We start from the raw sequence: 16635 nt of genomic DNA on the forward strand, positions 1-16635 counted from the left end.
GTCTGCTGAATTTTGGGATGCAGTGGTCAGTTTGGTTCTTGACTCGTTAGCCTTAAGTTATTTGACTTTTTTTTGCACTCCACTGCAGATCCAATTCTGAAGGAACATTCGGATGGTGCTCGGAATAACAACTCGCATGTGCCTGGTGTTTCTGCAGCTGTGCGGTGAATCCTGGTGTCTGCAGAGTTCATTTTGCAAGATGATGGAGTTTCGGATTTACAGGGAAGACATTGGACAAACAAGGAGCTAACACAGTCTGGAAATGTGAACTTGTGACTGCAGCAACACAGGTGACCATGGCTTACCCTAAACCCAGTGGCAGCACTGTACTACATCCATTTATTTTAGATTTCCATTTATGTTCGGAGAGAATTACAACTTACTAGATTTTGGTTCTAAAATTACAATGTTTTTGTATATTTATATATTATTTTTTGTATTGTAATAAAATACCTAGAATGTGTTCCATTATCAGATTTTCTTGTTGTCCTTTTTCCTGTCTGTCTATAAAATCAATTTTGCCAAATGCATTTAATATTTCTAAAGGTAAGGTAGAATAAGTTTATACTGCTCACAACAGTTCATCAGTTGGGGACACTTGGTGACTTGGGTTTGAAACAAAAAGAAAATTATTTTCAAGAGGTCCTCTCTCAAATGTCAGATCTCTTGCAAATTTGAGTTTCAGTGTTTTTAGGAAGTAAACTGATCAGCAAAGATCCTGAAGTGCCACTTGGCTGTCATCTGAAAGTCGAGGTTCTCCAATTGTCCCTCATTGGATGCCGCAGTAATGTGTATGTAATTGAGGCAGACCTGAATGAAAGTAAAAGAGAATGTTGTCCAAGGGGATGTTTAGTGCCGTCATAAATCCCGTTCTGGCAGCAGCACGTGAATAAATGTACCTCTGTGTCATAGTTTTGGTTGATTGGAATGGAACCATTAGCTACAGGGAGTGTATCTTACTGCCAATCTGTGTCCTGAAGTAACGCTAACTGGTGGTTTTTATTCAGTCTTTCCCTGTTGGCTTCAGAAATGTCAGGTTTACCAAAGTGCACGTGAGAAAATAAAGGATTGTGCAGGTACGAAGGTCACAAAAAATAAATAGTTTAGGGTTCTGCCCCATAAGATTTTGTTGAGACAATCTGTTAAATGCTGTACAAAAAAAATGTAAGCAGTTGTTGAATGGGTGGGTGGTCAATTTAGTGCAGCAAAGGAGCCGAAGACTTGAGGTGGAAGGAGGAGAGGCAAGTCACAAAAACACTTCTTTGATATATGGGTATATTCTGTAGATGGGAATAATGTAACTTGAAAATATACAGATGCAATGCATATACTTAGTGTCTAGAGAAAATGTATGTGAAGTCCAAAAGAGAGCATGAGAATGTTTGCAAAATGTACACTTAATTATAGTAGCATGGTAAACTGTTAAAACTTGCTAAGACCGAATGCAAAGCACTGTGTAAGCTTGTGTACAGTCCAATCAATCAAGTTACACTGTACATATTTAAAACTGGCAGACAATTTTAATATTTACAAAGGAAATTGGGAAGGTTTCTGCTAAGCAAAATTATTTTGCATGTTGAATTAATTTTCTTTAACTGCATGGTGGTGTGACTTTTCCAAATTTTGTTTAACAGATTATTTAACAACAGTCCCAGTTGGAATAGATTTACTGCTTTAGAGGCTGCAGAAAATCACTCAACAGTAATGGAACTTGACTGCTGGCGCAAACCTTGTGTTGTCATTCTGAAGGTGGTGCCTCAGAAGTATCTTTGGGTTTTGTCCAAATTGTCTGAGCAAATGATCCTTTTCCCTGAGCCCATTTGCTACAAGGTAGTGCATGGAGTAGAGCAAAAGTGCGCTTCATTTTAAGTATGTACCAGTTGACTGAGTTTGTGTGGGGTTGGTACAATGATGTGATGTTCCAGATTATGGCAGCTGCCATCCCGAAATCCAGATTAACAAAATCAGTAAGATGTGGGATTCATTGGCATTTATACACAAGTGTTTGGATTATAAAACTACTGTAACCTTTTTAAGTTCAGAATAAAAAAAACTGAGCAATGTAAATATTCTACAGTTCCTTTATCAATGATGACCACAACTAGTGTGTTTTTTGCATTTGACCTCCCAAATTTGGGAATGGCTTTTAAAGAGTTGAGGGTCCAAGTGAAACTGACACTTCAGAAGCACCAGTACTTGCCTGACGATAGACAATAGGTACAGGAGTAGGCCATTCGGCCCTTTGAGCCTGATACAATAATAAAATGCTTATTATGCTTAATGCAATGTAAATCATTCCTAACATTTTAAACAGTGGCCTTGCGCCAAAGGGAAATTATTTTTGTAGGGTTTTAATGCCAGAAATACAAGTGGGAAGAGAAACACAATGGTGCAACAAGCGTGAGGGGCTGAATAGCTGCTTCTGTTCTTCCTGTTTATAATAATGCTTAAAATTAAGCTTATTTTTATATTTCAGACAATGAAACTGCCAGGTTTTTGCTTTCAATTACTATACAATTTTATAGCATGCAAAGTAAATCCCTGCTCTTCAACTTTGTGCTCAACATTTTGTTTTGTAACTTAAAAAATAAACCAAATCAATCTAATTTTCTGAGGCCAGGAATGTGTTGCAGTACAGAAAGGAGAGAGTGAGCCTCGTGACACAGTGTCATGACAACAACCTTTCCCCCAATGTCAACAAAAGACCTGGTCACTAACTTAATGGATTCTGACCTAATTCATTACATAATATGAATATATTAATATCCCATACCTCTCTAAGAAAATGTTCGCTGACTTAAGTGTGTGGTTATGAAAACCTCCTTGCTCCTGTAAATCCTCTCTTGCTAACTGTTACAACCTCAATTTAAATTCCTGCTTTATTTAGAGATGCCGTACAGAACAGGCCCTTCCGGTACAATGCAGCGCCCTGCAACCCACTTATTTAATACTATCCTAAACCCAGAACAATTTACAATGACTGGTTACCTACAATGACTAATTACCTTACTAATCTGTATGCCTTTGGACTGTGGGACTAAACTGGAGCACCTGGAGGAAACCCATATGTCCACGGGTAGAATGTACAAACTCATTTTAGACAGTGCTGCCATTGAACTCCAAACTCAGCAGCATCCCGCGTTGTAATGGCTTCATGCTAACTGCTACGCTACAGTAGTGCCCTGTCATTATCTTAATAAATTTTGAAACTGTTCATGACTTCAATGGAACAATGGTATTGCAAATGTAAATTTCTCATGGGGCTCAACTGCAGATTTTATTCCTCTTTTAGTGTATTATATGTTTTCATTTCTAGGTCTGAGTCACAATCTTTATGTAATATGGAAATGAGTACTGACTGACATGCTTTACTACATAAGCTTGGAGGTCACATGAAGCAGAATACAAAGCTGCATTTACAGAAGATTTCGTGGGATAATTGAGCTGCTGGCTTCTGGAGCACAAACATACAGGAGCAAACTGAGTAAACAAGTTGAACCTAGTATGTCCAGTCGATGAGAAACTGAGGATTACATATAGCATGAAAGAAGGTAACCTGTCTCAGTGACCGTCGTCCAGTAGCAGTTTCATCCATTGAAGTGTTTTGAGTAGTTAGTGATAAAGCATATGAACTCCTGCCTGAGATTGGATCTGCTCCAATTTGCCTACATGCACAACAGATCCACAGCAGATGCTATTTCATTGGCTTTTTACTCAACCCGAGAATGTCTGGACAGCAAAGATCCATAAATCAGCATGCTCTTCATAAACTACAGCTCAGCATTCAATACTAGCATTCCCTCAAAACTAATCAATATGCTTCAGTGCCTTGGCCTCTACCTCCTTGTGCAATTGAATCCTTGACTTCCTCACCTTCAGACCCCATTCAGTTTGGATTGGCAACAATATCTCCAAAAGTGTAGATAATAACCAGCGCACCAGTCATGAGTTGGAGAGCTACGAAAGAGGAGGCAGCACACCGGTCCGGGAGCTAAGTTTAAAAGGGGGAAGCCTTGCAGGAACTTAGCTATAACCAGCACACCAATCGTGTGTTGGAGAACAGGGAAGGTTCAGGGATAAAAGCAAGACACTGCCTTGTGGAGCGGTCTGAGTCAGAGTTGTAGGGCTTTGGCAAGGTAAGTGGACTTTGTTTTTTCCTTGCATTTTTTGAGGAATAGAGAGCATGTCTATAGTGCTCTGCTCTGGGTGTCAGATGTGGCAGTCCTGGGAATCTTCCAATCTCCCAGATGGCCACATCTGCGTCAAGTGCACAGACATGCAGCTCCTGAGAGAGCGTGTTAAGGATTCTGGAGCTGCTGTGGCTTAATGACCTACAGTTTTTTAGGGAAAGTGAGAAAGAGATGGATAGAAGGTACAGAGAATTAGTCACCCTGAGACCGCAAGAATTAGACAAGTGGGTGACCGTCAGGGAAGGGAAGATCTCAGATAATGGAGAGCACCCCTGTAGCCAGATTTAGCCCCCTGTCTTACTCTACTCTCGTTACAATGGATCTGTGCTCAGCCCCCTGCTCTACTCTACTCTCGTTACAATGGATCTGTGCTGAGCCCCCTGCTCTACTCCCGTTACAATGGGTCAGTGCTCAGTACACTGATCTACCCTCGTTACAATGGGTCTGTGCTCAGTCCCCTGCTCTACTCACATTACAATGGGACTGTGTTCAGCACCCTGCTCTACTCTACTCCCGTTACAATGGGTCTGTGCTCAGCCCCCTGCTCCACTCTCGTTACAATGGGTCTGTGCTCAGCCCCCTGCTCCACTCCCGTTACAATGGGTCTGTGCTCAGCCTACTGCTCTACTCTCTACAATCGGACTGTGCTCAGCCCCCTGCTCTACTCTCGTAACAATGGGTCTGTGCTCAGCCCCCTGCTCCACTCAACTCTTGTTACAATGGGTCTGTGCTCAGCCCCCTGCTCTATTCTCGTTACAATGGATCTGTGCTCAGCCCCCTGCTCTGCACTACTCTCGTTACAATGGGTCTGTACTCAGCCCCCTGCTCTACTCTACTTTCGTTACAATCGGTCTGTGCTCAGCCCCCTGCTCCACTCTCGTTACAATGGGTCTGTGCTCAGCCCCCTGCTCTACTCAAATCTTGTTACAATCGGTCTGTGCTCAGCCCCCTGCTCCACTCTCGTTACAATGGGTCTGTGCTCAGCCCCCTGCTCTACTCAAATCTTGTTACAATCAGTCTGTGTTCAGCCCCCTGCTCCACTCTCGTTACAATGGATCTGTGCTCAGCCCCCTGCTCTACTCTCGTTACAATGGGTCTGTGCTCCGCCCCCTGCTCTACTCTACTGTACTTACAAAGGGTCTGTGCTCAACCCCCTGCTCTACTCTCATTACAATGGGTCTGTACTCAGCCCCCTGCTCTATTCTCTACAATGGGACTGTGCTCAGCCCCCTGCTCTACTCAAATCTTGTTACAATGGGTCTGTGCTCAGCCCCCTGCCCCACTCTACTCTCGTTACAATGGATCTGTGCTCAGCCCCCTGCTCTACTCTTGTTACAATGGGTCTATGCTCCGCCCCCTGCTCTACTCAAATCTTGTTACAATCGGTCTGTGCTCAGCCCCCTGCTCTACTCTCGTTACAATGGATCTGTGCTCAGCCCCCTGCTCTACTCTCGTTACAATGGGTCTGTGCTCAGCCCCCTGCTCTACTCTACTGTACTTACAAAGGGTCTGTGCTCAACCCCCTGCTCTACTCTCGTTACAATGGGTCTGTACTCAGCCCCCTGCTCTATTCTCTACAATGGGACTGTGCTCTGCCCCCTGCTCTATTCTCTACAATGGGACTGTGCTCCGCCCCCTGCTCTACTCACGTTACAATGGGTCTGTGCTCAGCCCCCTGCTCTACTCAAATCTTGTTACAATCGGTCTGTGCTCAGCCCCCTGCTCCACTCTCGTTACAATGGATCTGTGCTCAGCCCCCTGCTCTACTCTCGTTACAATGGGTCTGTGCTCCGCCCCCTGCTCTACTCTACTGTACTTACAAAGGGTCTGTGCTCAACCCCCTGCTCTACTCTCATTACAATGGGTCTGTACTCAGCCCCCTGCTCTATTCTCTACAATGGGACTGTGCTCAGCCCCCTGCTCTACTCAAATCTTGTTACAATGGGTCTGTGCTCAGCCCCCTGCCCTACTCTACTCTCGTTACAATGGATCTGTGCTCAGCCCCCTGCTCTACTCTCGTTACAATGGGTCTATGCTCCGCCCCCTGCTCTACTCTACTTACAAAGTGTCTGTGCTCAACCCCCCGCTCTACTCTCGTTACAATAGGTCTGTACTCAGCCCCCTGCTCTATTCCCTACAATGGGACTGTGCTCCGCCCCCTGCTCTACTCACGTTACAATGGGTCTGTGCTCAGCCCCCTGCTCTACTCAACTCTTCTTATAATGGGTCTGTGCTCAGCCCCCTGCACTACTCTCGTTACAATGGGTCACTGTAATCTCGTTACAATAGGTCTGTGTTCAGCCCCCTGCTCTACTCTCATTACAATGGGTCTGTGCTCAGCCTACTGCTCTACACTTGTTACAATGGGTCTGTGCTCAACCCCCTGCTCTAATCTACTCTCGTTACAATGCGTCTGTGCTCAGCCCCCTGCTCTACTCTCTACAATGGGACTGTGCTCAGCCCCCTGCTCTATTCTCGTTACAATCGATCTGTGCTCAGCCCCCTGCTGTACTCTACTCTCATTACAATTGGTCTGTGCTCCGCCCGCTGCTCTACTATACTCTACTTAAAATGGTTCTGTGCTCATGAACCCGCTCTACTGTACTCTCGTTACAATGGGTCTGTGCTCAGCCCCCTGCTCTACTCTCGTTACAATGGGTCTGTGCTCAGCCCCCTGCTCTACTCTCGTTACAATGGGTCTGTGCTCAGTCCCCTGCACTACTCTACTCTCATTACAATGGGTCTGTGCTCAGCCTACTGCTCTACTCCCGTTACAATGGGTCTGTGCTCAGCCCCCTGCTCTACTCTACTCTCGTTACAATGGGTCTGTGCACAGCCCCTGCTCTACTCTCGTTACAATGGGTCTGTACTCAGCCCCCTGCTCTATTCTCTACAATGGGACTCTGCTCCGCCCCCTGCTCTACTCTCGTTACAATGGGTCTGTGCTCAGCCCCCTGCTGTACTCTACTCTCGTTACAATGGGTTTGTGCTCAGCCCCCGCTCCACTCTACTCTCGTTACAATGGATCTGTTCTCAGCCCCCTGCTCTACTCTCGTTACAATGGGTCTGTGCTCAGCCCCCTGCTCCACTCTCGTTACAATGGGTCTGTGCTCAGCCCCCTGCTGTACTCAAATCTTGTTACAATGGGTCTGTGCTCAGCCCCCTGCCCTACTCTACTCTCGTTACAATGGGTCTGTACTCAGCCCCCTGCTCTACTCTCGTTACAATGGGACTGTGCTCAGCCCCCTGCTCTACTCAAATCTTGTTACAATGGGTCTGTGCTCAGCCCCCTGCCCTACTCTACTCTCGTTACAATGGGTCTGTACTCAGCCCCCTGCTCTATTCTCTACAATGGGACTGTGCTCCGCCCCCTGCTCTACTCAACTCTTCTTACAATGGGTCTGTGCTCAGCCCCCTGCACTACTCTACTCTTGTTACAATGGGTCACTGTAATCTCGTAACAATAGGTCTGTGTTCAGCCCCCTGCTCTACTCTCATTACAATGGGTCTGTGCTCAGCCTACTGCTCTACACTCGTTACAATGGGTCTGTGCTCAGCCCCCTGCTCTACTCTACTCTCGTTACAATGCGTCTGTGCTCAGCCCCCTGCTCTACTCTCTACAATGGGACTGTGCTCAGCCCCCTGCTCTATTCTCGTTACAATGGATCTGTGCTCAGCCCCCTGCTGTACTCTACTCTCGTTACAATTGGTCTGTGCTCCGCCCCCTGCTCTACTATACTCTACTTAAAATGGTTCTGTGCTCATCAACCCGCTCTACTGTACTCTCGTTACAATGGGTCTGTGCTCAGCCCCCTGCTCTACTCTCGTTACAATGGGTCTGTGCTCAGCCCCCTCCTCTACTCTCGTTACAATGGGTCTGTGCTCAGTCCCCTGCTCTACTCTCGTTACAATGGATCTGTGCTCAGCCCCCTGCTCTACTCTACTCTCGTTACAATGGGTCTGTGCTCAGCCCCCTGCACTACTCTACTCTCGTTACAATGGGTCTGTGCTCAGCCTACTGCTCTACTCCCGTTACAATGGGTCTGTGCTCAGTCCCCTGCTCTACTCACGTTATAATGGATCTGTGCTCAGCCCCCTGCTCTACTCTACTCTCGTTACAATGGGTCTGTGCACAGCCCCTGCTCTATTCTCGTTACAATGGGTCTGTGCTCAGCCCCCTGCTCTACTCTCGTTACAATGGGTCTGTGCTCAGCTCCCTGCTACACTCTCGTTACAATGGGTCTGTGCTCAGTCCCCTGCTCTACTCTGATTACAATGGGTCTGTGCTCAGCCTACTGCTCTATTCTCGTTACAATGGGTCTGTGCTCAGCCCCCTGCTCTACTCTCGTTACAATGGGTCTGTGCTCAGTCCCCTGCTCTACTCACGTTACAATGGATCTGTGCTCAGCCCCCTGCTCTACTCTACTCTCGTTACAATGGGTCTGTGCTCAGCCCCCTGCTCTACTCTCGTTACAATGGGTCTGTGCTCAGCCCCCTGCTCTACTCTCGTTACAATCGGTCTGTGCTCAGCTCCCTGCTCTACTGTACTCTCGTTACAATAGGTCTGTGCTCAGCCCCCTGCTCTACTCTGATTACAATGGGTCTGTGCTCAGCCGACTGCTCTATTCTCGTTACAATGGATCTGTGCTCAGTCCCCTGCTCTGCACTACTCTCGTTACAATGGGTCTGTACTCAGCCCCCTGCTCTACTCTACTTTCGTTACAATGGGTCTGTGCTCAGCCCCCTGCTCTACTCTCCTTAAAATTGGTCTGTGCTCAGCCCCCTGCTCACTTTCGTTACAATGGGTCTGTGCTCAGCCCCCTGCTCTATTCCCTACAATGGGACTGTGCTCCGCCCCCTGCTCTACTCACGTTACAATGGGTCTGTGCTCAGCCCCCTGCTCTACTCAACTCTTCTTACAATGGGTCTGTGCTCAGCCCCCTGCACTACTCTCGTTACAATGGGTCACTGTAATCTCGTTACAATAGGTCTGTGTTCAGCCCCCTGCTCTACTCAAATCTTGTTACAATCAGTCTGTGTTCAGCCCCCTGCTCCACTCTCGTTACAATGGATCTGTGCTCAGCCCCCTGCTCTACTCTCGTTACAATGGGTCTGTGCTCAGCCCCCTGCTCTACTCTACTGTACTTACAATGGGTCTGTGCTCAGCCCCCTGCTCTACTCTCGTTACAATGGGTCTGTGCTCAGCCCCCTGCTCTACTCTCGTTACAATGAGTCTGTGCTCAGCCCCCTGCTCTACTCAAATCTTGTTACAATGGGTCTGTGCTCAGCCCCCTGCCCTACTCTACTCTCGTTACAATGGATCTGTGCTCAGCCCCCTGCTCTACTCTTGTTACAATGGGTCTGTGCTCAGCCCCCTGCTCTACTCAAATCTTGTTACAATGGGTCTGTGCTCAGCCCCCTGCTCTACTCTCGTTACAATGGATCTGTGCTCAGCCCCCTGCTCTACTCTCGTTACAATGGGTCTGTGCTCCGCCCCCTGCTCTACTCTACTGTACTTACAAAGGGTCTGTGCTCAACCCCCTGCTCTACTCTCATTACAATGGGTCTGTACTCAGCCCCCTGCTCTATTCTCTACAATGGGACTGTGCTCAGCCCCCTGCTCTATTCTCTACAATGGGACTGTGCTCCGCCCCCTGCTCTACTCTCGTTACAATGGGTCTGTGCTCAGCCCCCTGCTCTACTCAAATCTTGTTACAATGGGTCTGTGCTCAGCCCCCTGCTCTACTCTCGTTACAATGGATCTGTGCTCAGCCCCCTGCTCTACTCTCGTTACAATGGGTCTGTGCTCAGCCCCCTGCTCTACTCTACTGTACTTACAATGGGTCTGTGCTCAGCCCCCTGCTCTACTCTCGTTACAATGGGTCTGTGCTCAGCCCCCTGCTCTACTCTCGTTACAATGGGTCTGTGCTCAGCCCCCTGCTCTACTCAAATCTTGTTACAATGGGTCTGTGCTCAGCCCCCTGCCCTACTCTACTCTCGTTACAATGGATCTGTGCTCAGCCCCCTGCTCTACTCTCGTTACAATGGGTCTGTGCTCAGCCCCCTGCTCTACTCTACTTACAATGGGTCTGTGCTCAGCCCCCTGCTCTACTCTCGTTACAATGGGTCTGTGCTCAGCCCCCTGCTCTACTCTCTACAATGGGTCTGTGCTCAGCCCCCTGCTCTACTCTCGTTACAATGGGTCTGTGCTCAGCCCCCTGCTCTACTCAACTCTTCTTACAATGGGTCTGTGCTCAGCCCCCTGCACTACTCTCGTTACAATGGGTCACTGTAATCTCGTTACAATAGGTCTGTGCTCAGCCCCCTGCTCTACTCTCATTACAATGGGTCTGTGCTCAGCCTACTGCTCTACTCTCGTTACAATGGGTCTGTGCTCAGCCCCCTGCTCTACTCTACTCTCGTTACAATGGGTCTGTGCTCAGCCCCCTGCTCTACTCTCTACAATGGGACTGTGCTCAGCCCCCTGCTCTACTCTCGTTACAATGGATCTGTGCTCAGCCCCCTGCTGTACTCTACTCTCATTACAATTGGTCTGTGCTCCGCCCGCTGCTCTACTATACTCTACTTAAAATGGTTCTGTGCTCATGAACCCGCTCTACTGTACTCTCGTTACAATGGGTCTGTGCTCAGCCCCCTGCTCTACTCTCGTTACAATGGGTCTGTGCTCAGCCCCCTGCTCTACTCTCGTTACAATGGGTCTGTGCTCAGCCCCCTGCACTACTCTACTCTCGTTACAATGGGTCTGTGCTCAGCCTACTGCTCTACTCCCGTTACAATGGGTCTCTGCTCAGCCCCCTGCTCTACTCTACTCTCGTTACAATGGGTCTGTGCTCAGCCCCCTGCTCTACTCTCGTTACAATGGGTCTGTGCTCAGCCCCCTGCTCTACTCTCGTTACAATGGGTCTGTGCTCAGCCCCCTGCTCTACTCTCGTTACAATGGGTCTGTGCTCAGCCCCCTGCTGTACTCTACTCTCGTTACAATGGGTTTGTGCTCAGCCCCCGCTCCACTCTACTCTCGTTACAATGGATCTGTTCTCAGCCCCCTGCTCTACTCTCGTTACAATGGGTCTGTGCTCAGCTGCCTGCTCTACTCTCGTTACAATGAGTCTGTGCTCAGCCCCCTGCTCTACTCAAATCTTGTTACAATGGGTCTGTGCTCAGCCCCCTGCCCTACTCTACTCTCGTTACAATGGGTCTGTGCTCAGCCCCCTGCTCTACTCTCGTTACAATGGGTCTGTGCTCAGCCCCCTGCTCTACTCAAATCTTGTTACAATGGGTCTGTGCTCAGCCCCCTGCTCTACTCTACTCTCGTTACAATGGGTCTGTGCTCAGCCCCCTGCTCTACTCTCGTTACAATGGGTCTGTGCTCAGCCCCCTGCTCTACTCTCGTTACAATGGGTCTGTGCTCAGCCCCCTGCTCTACTCAACTCTTCTTACAATGGGTCTGTGCTCAGCCCCCTGCACTACTCTACTCTTGTTACAATGGGTCACTGTAATCTCGTAACAATAGGTCTGTGCTCAGCCCCCTGCTCTACTCTCATTACAATGGGTCTGTGCTCAGCCTACTGCTCTACACTCGTTACAATGGATCTGTGCTCAGCCCCCTGCTCTGCTCTACTCTCGTTACAATGGGTCTGTGCTCAGCCCCCTGCTCTACTCTCGTTACAATGGGTCTGTGCTCAGCCCCCTGCTCTACTCTCTCGTTACAATGGATCTGTGCTCAGCCCCCTGCTCTACTCTACTCTCGTTACAATTGGTCTGTGCTCCGCCCCCTGCTCTACTATACTCTACTTAAAATGGTTCTGTGCTCATCAACCCGCTCTACTGTACTCTCGTTACAATGGGTCTGTGCTCAGCCCCCTGCTCTACTCTCGTTACAATGGGTCTGTGCTCAGCCCCCTCCTCTACTCTCGTTACAATGGGTCTGTGCTCAGCCCCCTGCTCTACTCTCGTTACAATGGATCTGTGCTCAGCCCCCTGCTCTACTCTACTCTCGTTACAATGGGTCTGTGCTCAGCCCCCTGCTCTACTCTACTCTCGTTACAATGGGTCTGTGCTCAGCCTACTGCTCTACTCTCGTTACAATGGGTCTGTGCTCAGCCCCCTGCTCTACTCTCGTTACAATGGGTCTGTGCTCAGCCCCCTGCTCTACTCTACTCTCGTTACAATGGGTCTGTGCTCAGCCCCCTGCTCTACTCTCGTTACAATGGGTCTGTGCTCAGCCCCCTGCTCTACTCTCGTTACAATGGGTCTGTGCTCAGCCCCCTGCTCTACTCTACTCTCGTTACAATGGGTCTGTGCTCAGCCCCCTGCTCTACTCTGATTACAATGGGTCTGTGCTCAGCCCCCTGCTCTACTCTCGTTACAATGGGTCTGTGCTCAGCCCCCTGCTCTACTCTCGTTACAATGGGTCTGTGCTCAGCCCCCTGCTCTACTCTCGTTACAATGGATCTGTGCTCAGCCCCCTGCTCTACTCTACTCTCGTTACAATGTGTCTGTGCTCAGCCCCCTGCTCTACTCTCGTTACAATGGGTCTGTGCTCAGCCCCCTGCTCTACTCTCGTTACAATGGGTCTGTGCTCAGCCCCCTGCTACACTCTCGTTACAATGGGTCTGTGCTCAGCCCCCTGCTCTACTCTCGTTACAATGGGTCTGTGCTCAGCCTACTGCTCTACTCTCGTTACAATGGATCTGTGCTCAGCCCCCTGCTCTACTCTACTCTTGTTACAATGGGTCTGTGCTCAGCCCCCTGCTCTACTCTACTCTCGTTACAATGGGTCTGTGCTCAGCCCCCTGCTCTACTCTACTTACAAAGGGTCTGTGCTCAACCCCCCGCTCTACTCTCGTTACAATGGGTCTGTGCTCAGCCCCCTGCTCTACTCTCGTTACAATGGGTCTGTGCTCAGCCCCCTGCTCTACTCTCGTTACAATCGGTCTGTGCTCAGCCCCCTGCTCTACTCAACTCTTCTTACAATGGGTCTGTGCTCAGCCCCCTGCCCTACTCTCGTTACAATGGGTCACTGAAATCTCGTTACAATAGGTCTGTGCTCAGCCCCCTGCTCTTCTCTCATTACAATGGGTCTGTGCTCAGCTCCCTCCTCTACTCTCGTTACAATGTCTCTGTGCTCAGCCCCCTGCTCTACTCTACTCTCGTTACAATGGGTCTGTGCTCAGCCCCCTGCTCTACTCTCGTTACAATGGGTCTGTGCTCAGCCCCCTGCTCTACTCTCGTTACAATGGATCTGTGCTCAGCCCCCTGCTCTACTCTACTCTCGTTACAATTGGTCTGTGCTCCGCCCGCTGCTCTACTATACTCTACTTAAAATGGTTCTGTGCTCATGAACCCGCTCCACTGTACTCTCGTTACAATGGGTCTGTGCTCAGCCCCCTGCTCTACTCTCGTTACAATGGGTCTGTGCTCAGCCCCCTGCTCTACTCTCGTTACAATGGGTCTGTGCTCAGCCCCCTGCTCTACTCACGTTACAATGGATCTGTGCTCAGCCCCCTGCTCTACTCAACTCTCGTTACAATGGGTCTGTGCTCAGCCCCCTGCTCTACTCTACTCTCGTTACAATGGGTCTGTGCTCAGCCCCCTGCTCTACTCTCGTTACAATGGGTCTGTGCTCAGCCCCCTGCTCTACTCTCGTTACAATGGGTCTGTGCTCAGCCCCCTGCTCTACTCTCATTACAATGGGTCTGTGCTCAGCCCCCTGCTGTACTCTACTCTCGTTACAATTGGTCTGTGCTCAGCCGCCTGCTCTACTCTACTCTCGTTACAATGGATCTGTGCTCAGCCCCCTGCTCTACTCTCGTTACAATGGGTCTGTGCTCAGCCCCCTGCTCTACTCTCGTTACAATGAGTCTGTGCTCAGCCCCCTGCTCTACTCAAATCTTGTTACAATGGGTCTGTGCTCAGCCCCCTGCTCTACTCTACTCTCGTTACAATGGATCTGTGCTCAGCCCCCTGCTCTACTCTCGTTACAATGGGTCTGTGCTCAGCCCCCTGCTCTACTCTCCTGTCGTTACAATAGGTCTGTGCTCAGCCCCCTGCTCTACTCTCGTTACAATGGGTCTGTGCTCAGCCCCCTGCTCTACTCTCGTTACAATGGGTCTGTGCTCAGCCCCCTGCTCTACTCAAATCTTGTTACAATGGGTCTGTGCTCAGCCCCCTGCCCTACTCTACTCTCGTTACAATGGGTCTGTGCTCAGCCCCCTGCTCTACTCTCGTTACAATGGGTCTGTGCTCAGCCCCCTGCTCTACTCAAATCTTGTTACAATGGGTCTGTGCTCAGCCCCCTGCCCTACTCTACTCTCGTTACAATGGGTCTGTGCTCAGCCCCCTGCTCTACTCTCGTTACAATGGGTCTGTGCTCCGCCCCCTGCTCTACTCTCGTTACAATCGGTCTGTGCTCAGCCCCCTGCTCTACTCAACTCTTCTTACAATGGGTCTGTGCTCAGCCCCCTGCCCTACTCTACTCTTGTTACAATGGGTCACTGTAATCTCGTAACAATAGGTCTGTGCTCAGCCCCCTGCTCTACTCTCATTACAATGGGTCTGTGCTCAGCCTCCTGCTCTACACTCGTTACAATGGATCTGTGCTCAGCCCCCTGCTCTACTCTACTCTCGTTACAATGGGTCTGTGCTCAGCCCCCTGCTCTACTCTCGTTACAATGGGTCTGTGCTCAGCCCCCTGCTCTACTCGCGTTACAATGGATCTGTGCTCAGCCCCCTGCTGTACTCTACTCTCGTTACAATGGGTCTGTGCTCAGCCCCCTGCTCTACTATACTCTACTTAAAATGGTTCTGTGCTCATCAACCCGCTCTACTGTACTCTCGTTACAATGGGTCTGTGCTCAGCCCCCTGCTCTACTCTCGTTACAATGGGTCTGTGCTCAGCCCCCTGCTCTACTCTCGTTACAATGGGTCTGTGCTCAGCCCCCTGCTCTACTCTCGTTACAATGGATCTGTGCTCAGCCCCCTGCTCTACTCTACTCTCGTTACAATGGGTCTGTGCTCAGCCCCCTGCTCTACTCTCGTTACAATGGGTCTGTGCTCAGCCCCCTGCTCTACTCTCGTTACAATGGGTCTGTGCTCAGCTCCCTGCTACACTCTCGTTACAATGTGTCTGTGCTCAGCCCCCTGCTCTCCTGTCGTTACAATAGGTCTGTACTCAGCCCCCTGCTCTACTCTCCCTACAATGGGACTGTGCTCCAGCCCCCTGCTCTACTCTCGTTACAATGGGTCTGTGCTCAGCCCCCTGCTCTACTCTACTCTCGTTACAATGGGTCTGTGCTCAGCCCCCTGCTCTACTCTCGTTACAATGGGTCTGTGCTCAGCCCCCTGCTCTACTCTCGTTACAATGGATCTGTGCTCAGCCCCCTGCTCTACTCTATTCTCGTTACAATGGGTCTGTGCTCAGCCCCCTGCTCTACTCTACTCTCGTTACAATGGGTCTGTGCTCAGCCCCCTGCTCTACTCTCGTTACAATGGGTCTGTGCTCAGCCCCCTGCTCTACTCTCGTTACAATGGATCTGTGCTCAGCCCCCTGCTCTACTCTACTCTCGTTACAATGGGTCTGTGCTCAGCCCCCTGCTCTACTCTCGTTACAATGGGTCTGTGCTCAGCCCCCTGCTCTACTCTCGTTACAATGGGTCTGTGCTCAGCCCCCTGCTCTGCTCTCGTTACAATGGGTCTGTGCTCAGCCCCCTGCTCTACTCTCGTTACAATGGGTCTGTGCTCAGCCCCCTGCTCTACTCTCGTTACAATGGGTCTGTGCTCAGCCCCCTGCTCTACTCTCGTTACAATGGGTCTGTGCTCAGCCCCCTGCTCTACTCTCGTTACAATGGATCTGTGCTCAGCCCCCTGCTCTACTCTACTCTCGTTACAATGGGTCTGTGCTCAGCCCCCTGCTCTACTCTCGTTACAATGGGTCTGTGCTCAGCCCCCTGCTCTACTCTCGTTACAATGGGTCTGTGCTCAGCCCCCTGCTCTACTGTACTCTCGTTACAATGGGTCTGTGCTCAGCCCCCTGCTCTACTCTCATTACAATGGGTCTGTGCTCAGCCTACTGCTCTACACTCGTTACAATGGATCTGTGCTCAGCCCCCTGCTCTGCTCTACTCTCGTTACAATGGGTCTGTATTCAGTCCCCTGTTCTACTCTACTTTCGTTACAATGTGTCTGTGCTCAGCCCCCTGCTCTACTCTACTTACAAAGTGTCTGTGCTCAACCCCCCGCTCTACTCTCGTTACAATAGGTCTGTACTCAGCCCCCTGCTCTATTCCCTACAATGGGAATGTGCTCCGCCCCCTGCTCTACTCACGTTACAATGGGTCTGTGCTCAGCCCCCTGCTCTACTCAACTCTTCTTACAATGGGTCTGTGCTCAGCCCCCTGCTCTACTCTCGTTACAATGGATCACTGTA

The 16635-nt window shown here is 49.9% G+C and overlaps 1 protein-coding gene across 5 annotated transcripts in view; it reads left to right on the forward strand.

Annotated features, from left to right (window-relative positions):
* Positions 1-2040, forward strand: part of csnk2a2b (casein kinase 2, alpha prime polypeptide b) — a 51315-nt gene extending 49275 nt beyond the window's left edge. For 2 of the 5 annotated variants that reach the window (XM_063066683.1, XM_063066682.1), the window contains exon 10: positions 89-2040. In XM_063066683.1, coding sequence (XP_062922753.1) covers positions 89-168 — 80 coding nt within the window. In that variant the 3' untranslated portion in view covers positions 169-2040. The remainder of the gene's footprint in view (positions 1-88) is intronic. The other 3 variants (XM_063066680.1, XM_063066681.1, XR_010020281.1) reach the window with 2 other exon arrangements.
* Positions 2041-16635: the final 14595 nt, after the last annotated feature.

This window comes from Mobula hypostoma, chromosome 14 (genome assembly GCF_963921235.1).
Source record: "Mobula hypostoma chromosome 14, sMobHyp1.1, whole genome shotgun sequence".
Classification (NCBI taxonomy): domain Eukaryota; kingdom Metazoa; phylum Chordata; class Chondrichthyes; order Myliobatiformes; family Myliobatidae; genus Mobula; species Mobula hypostoma.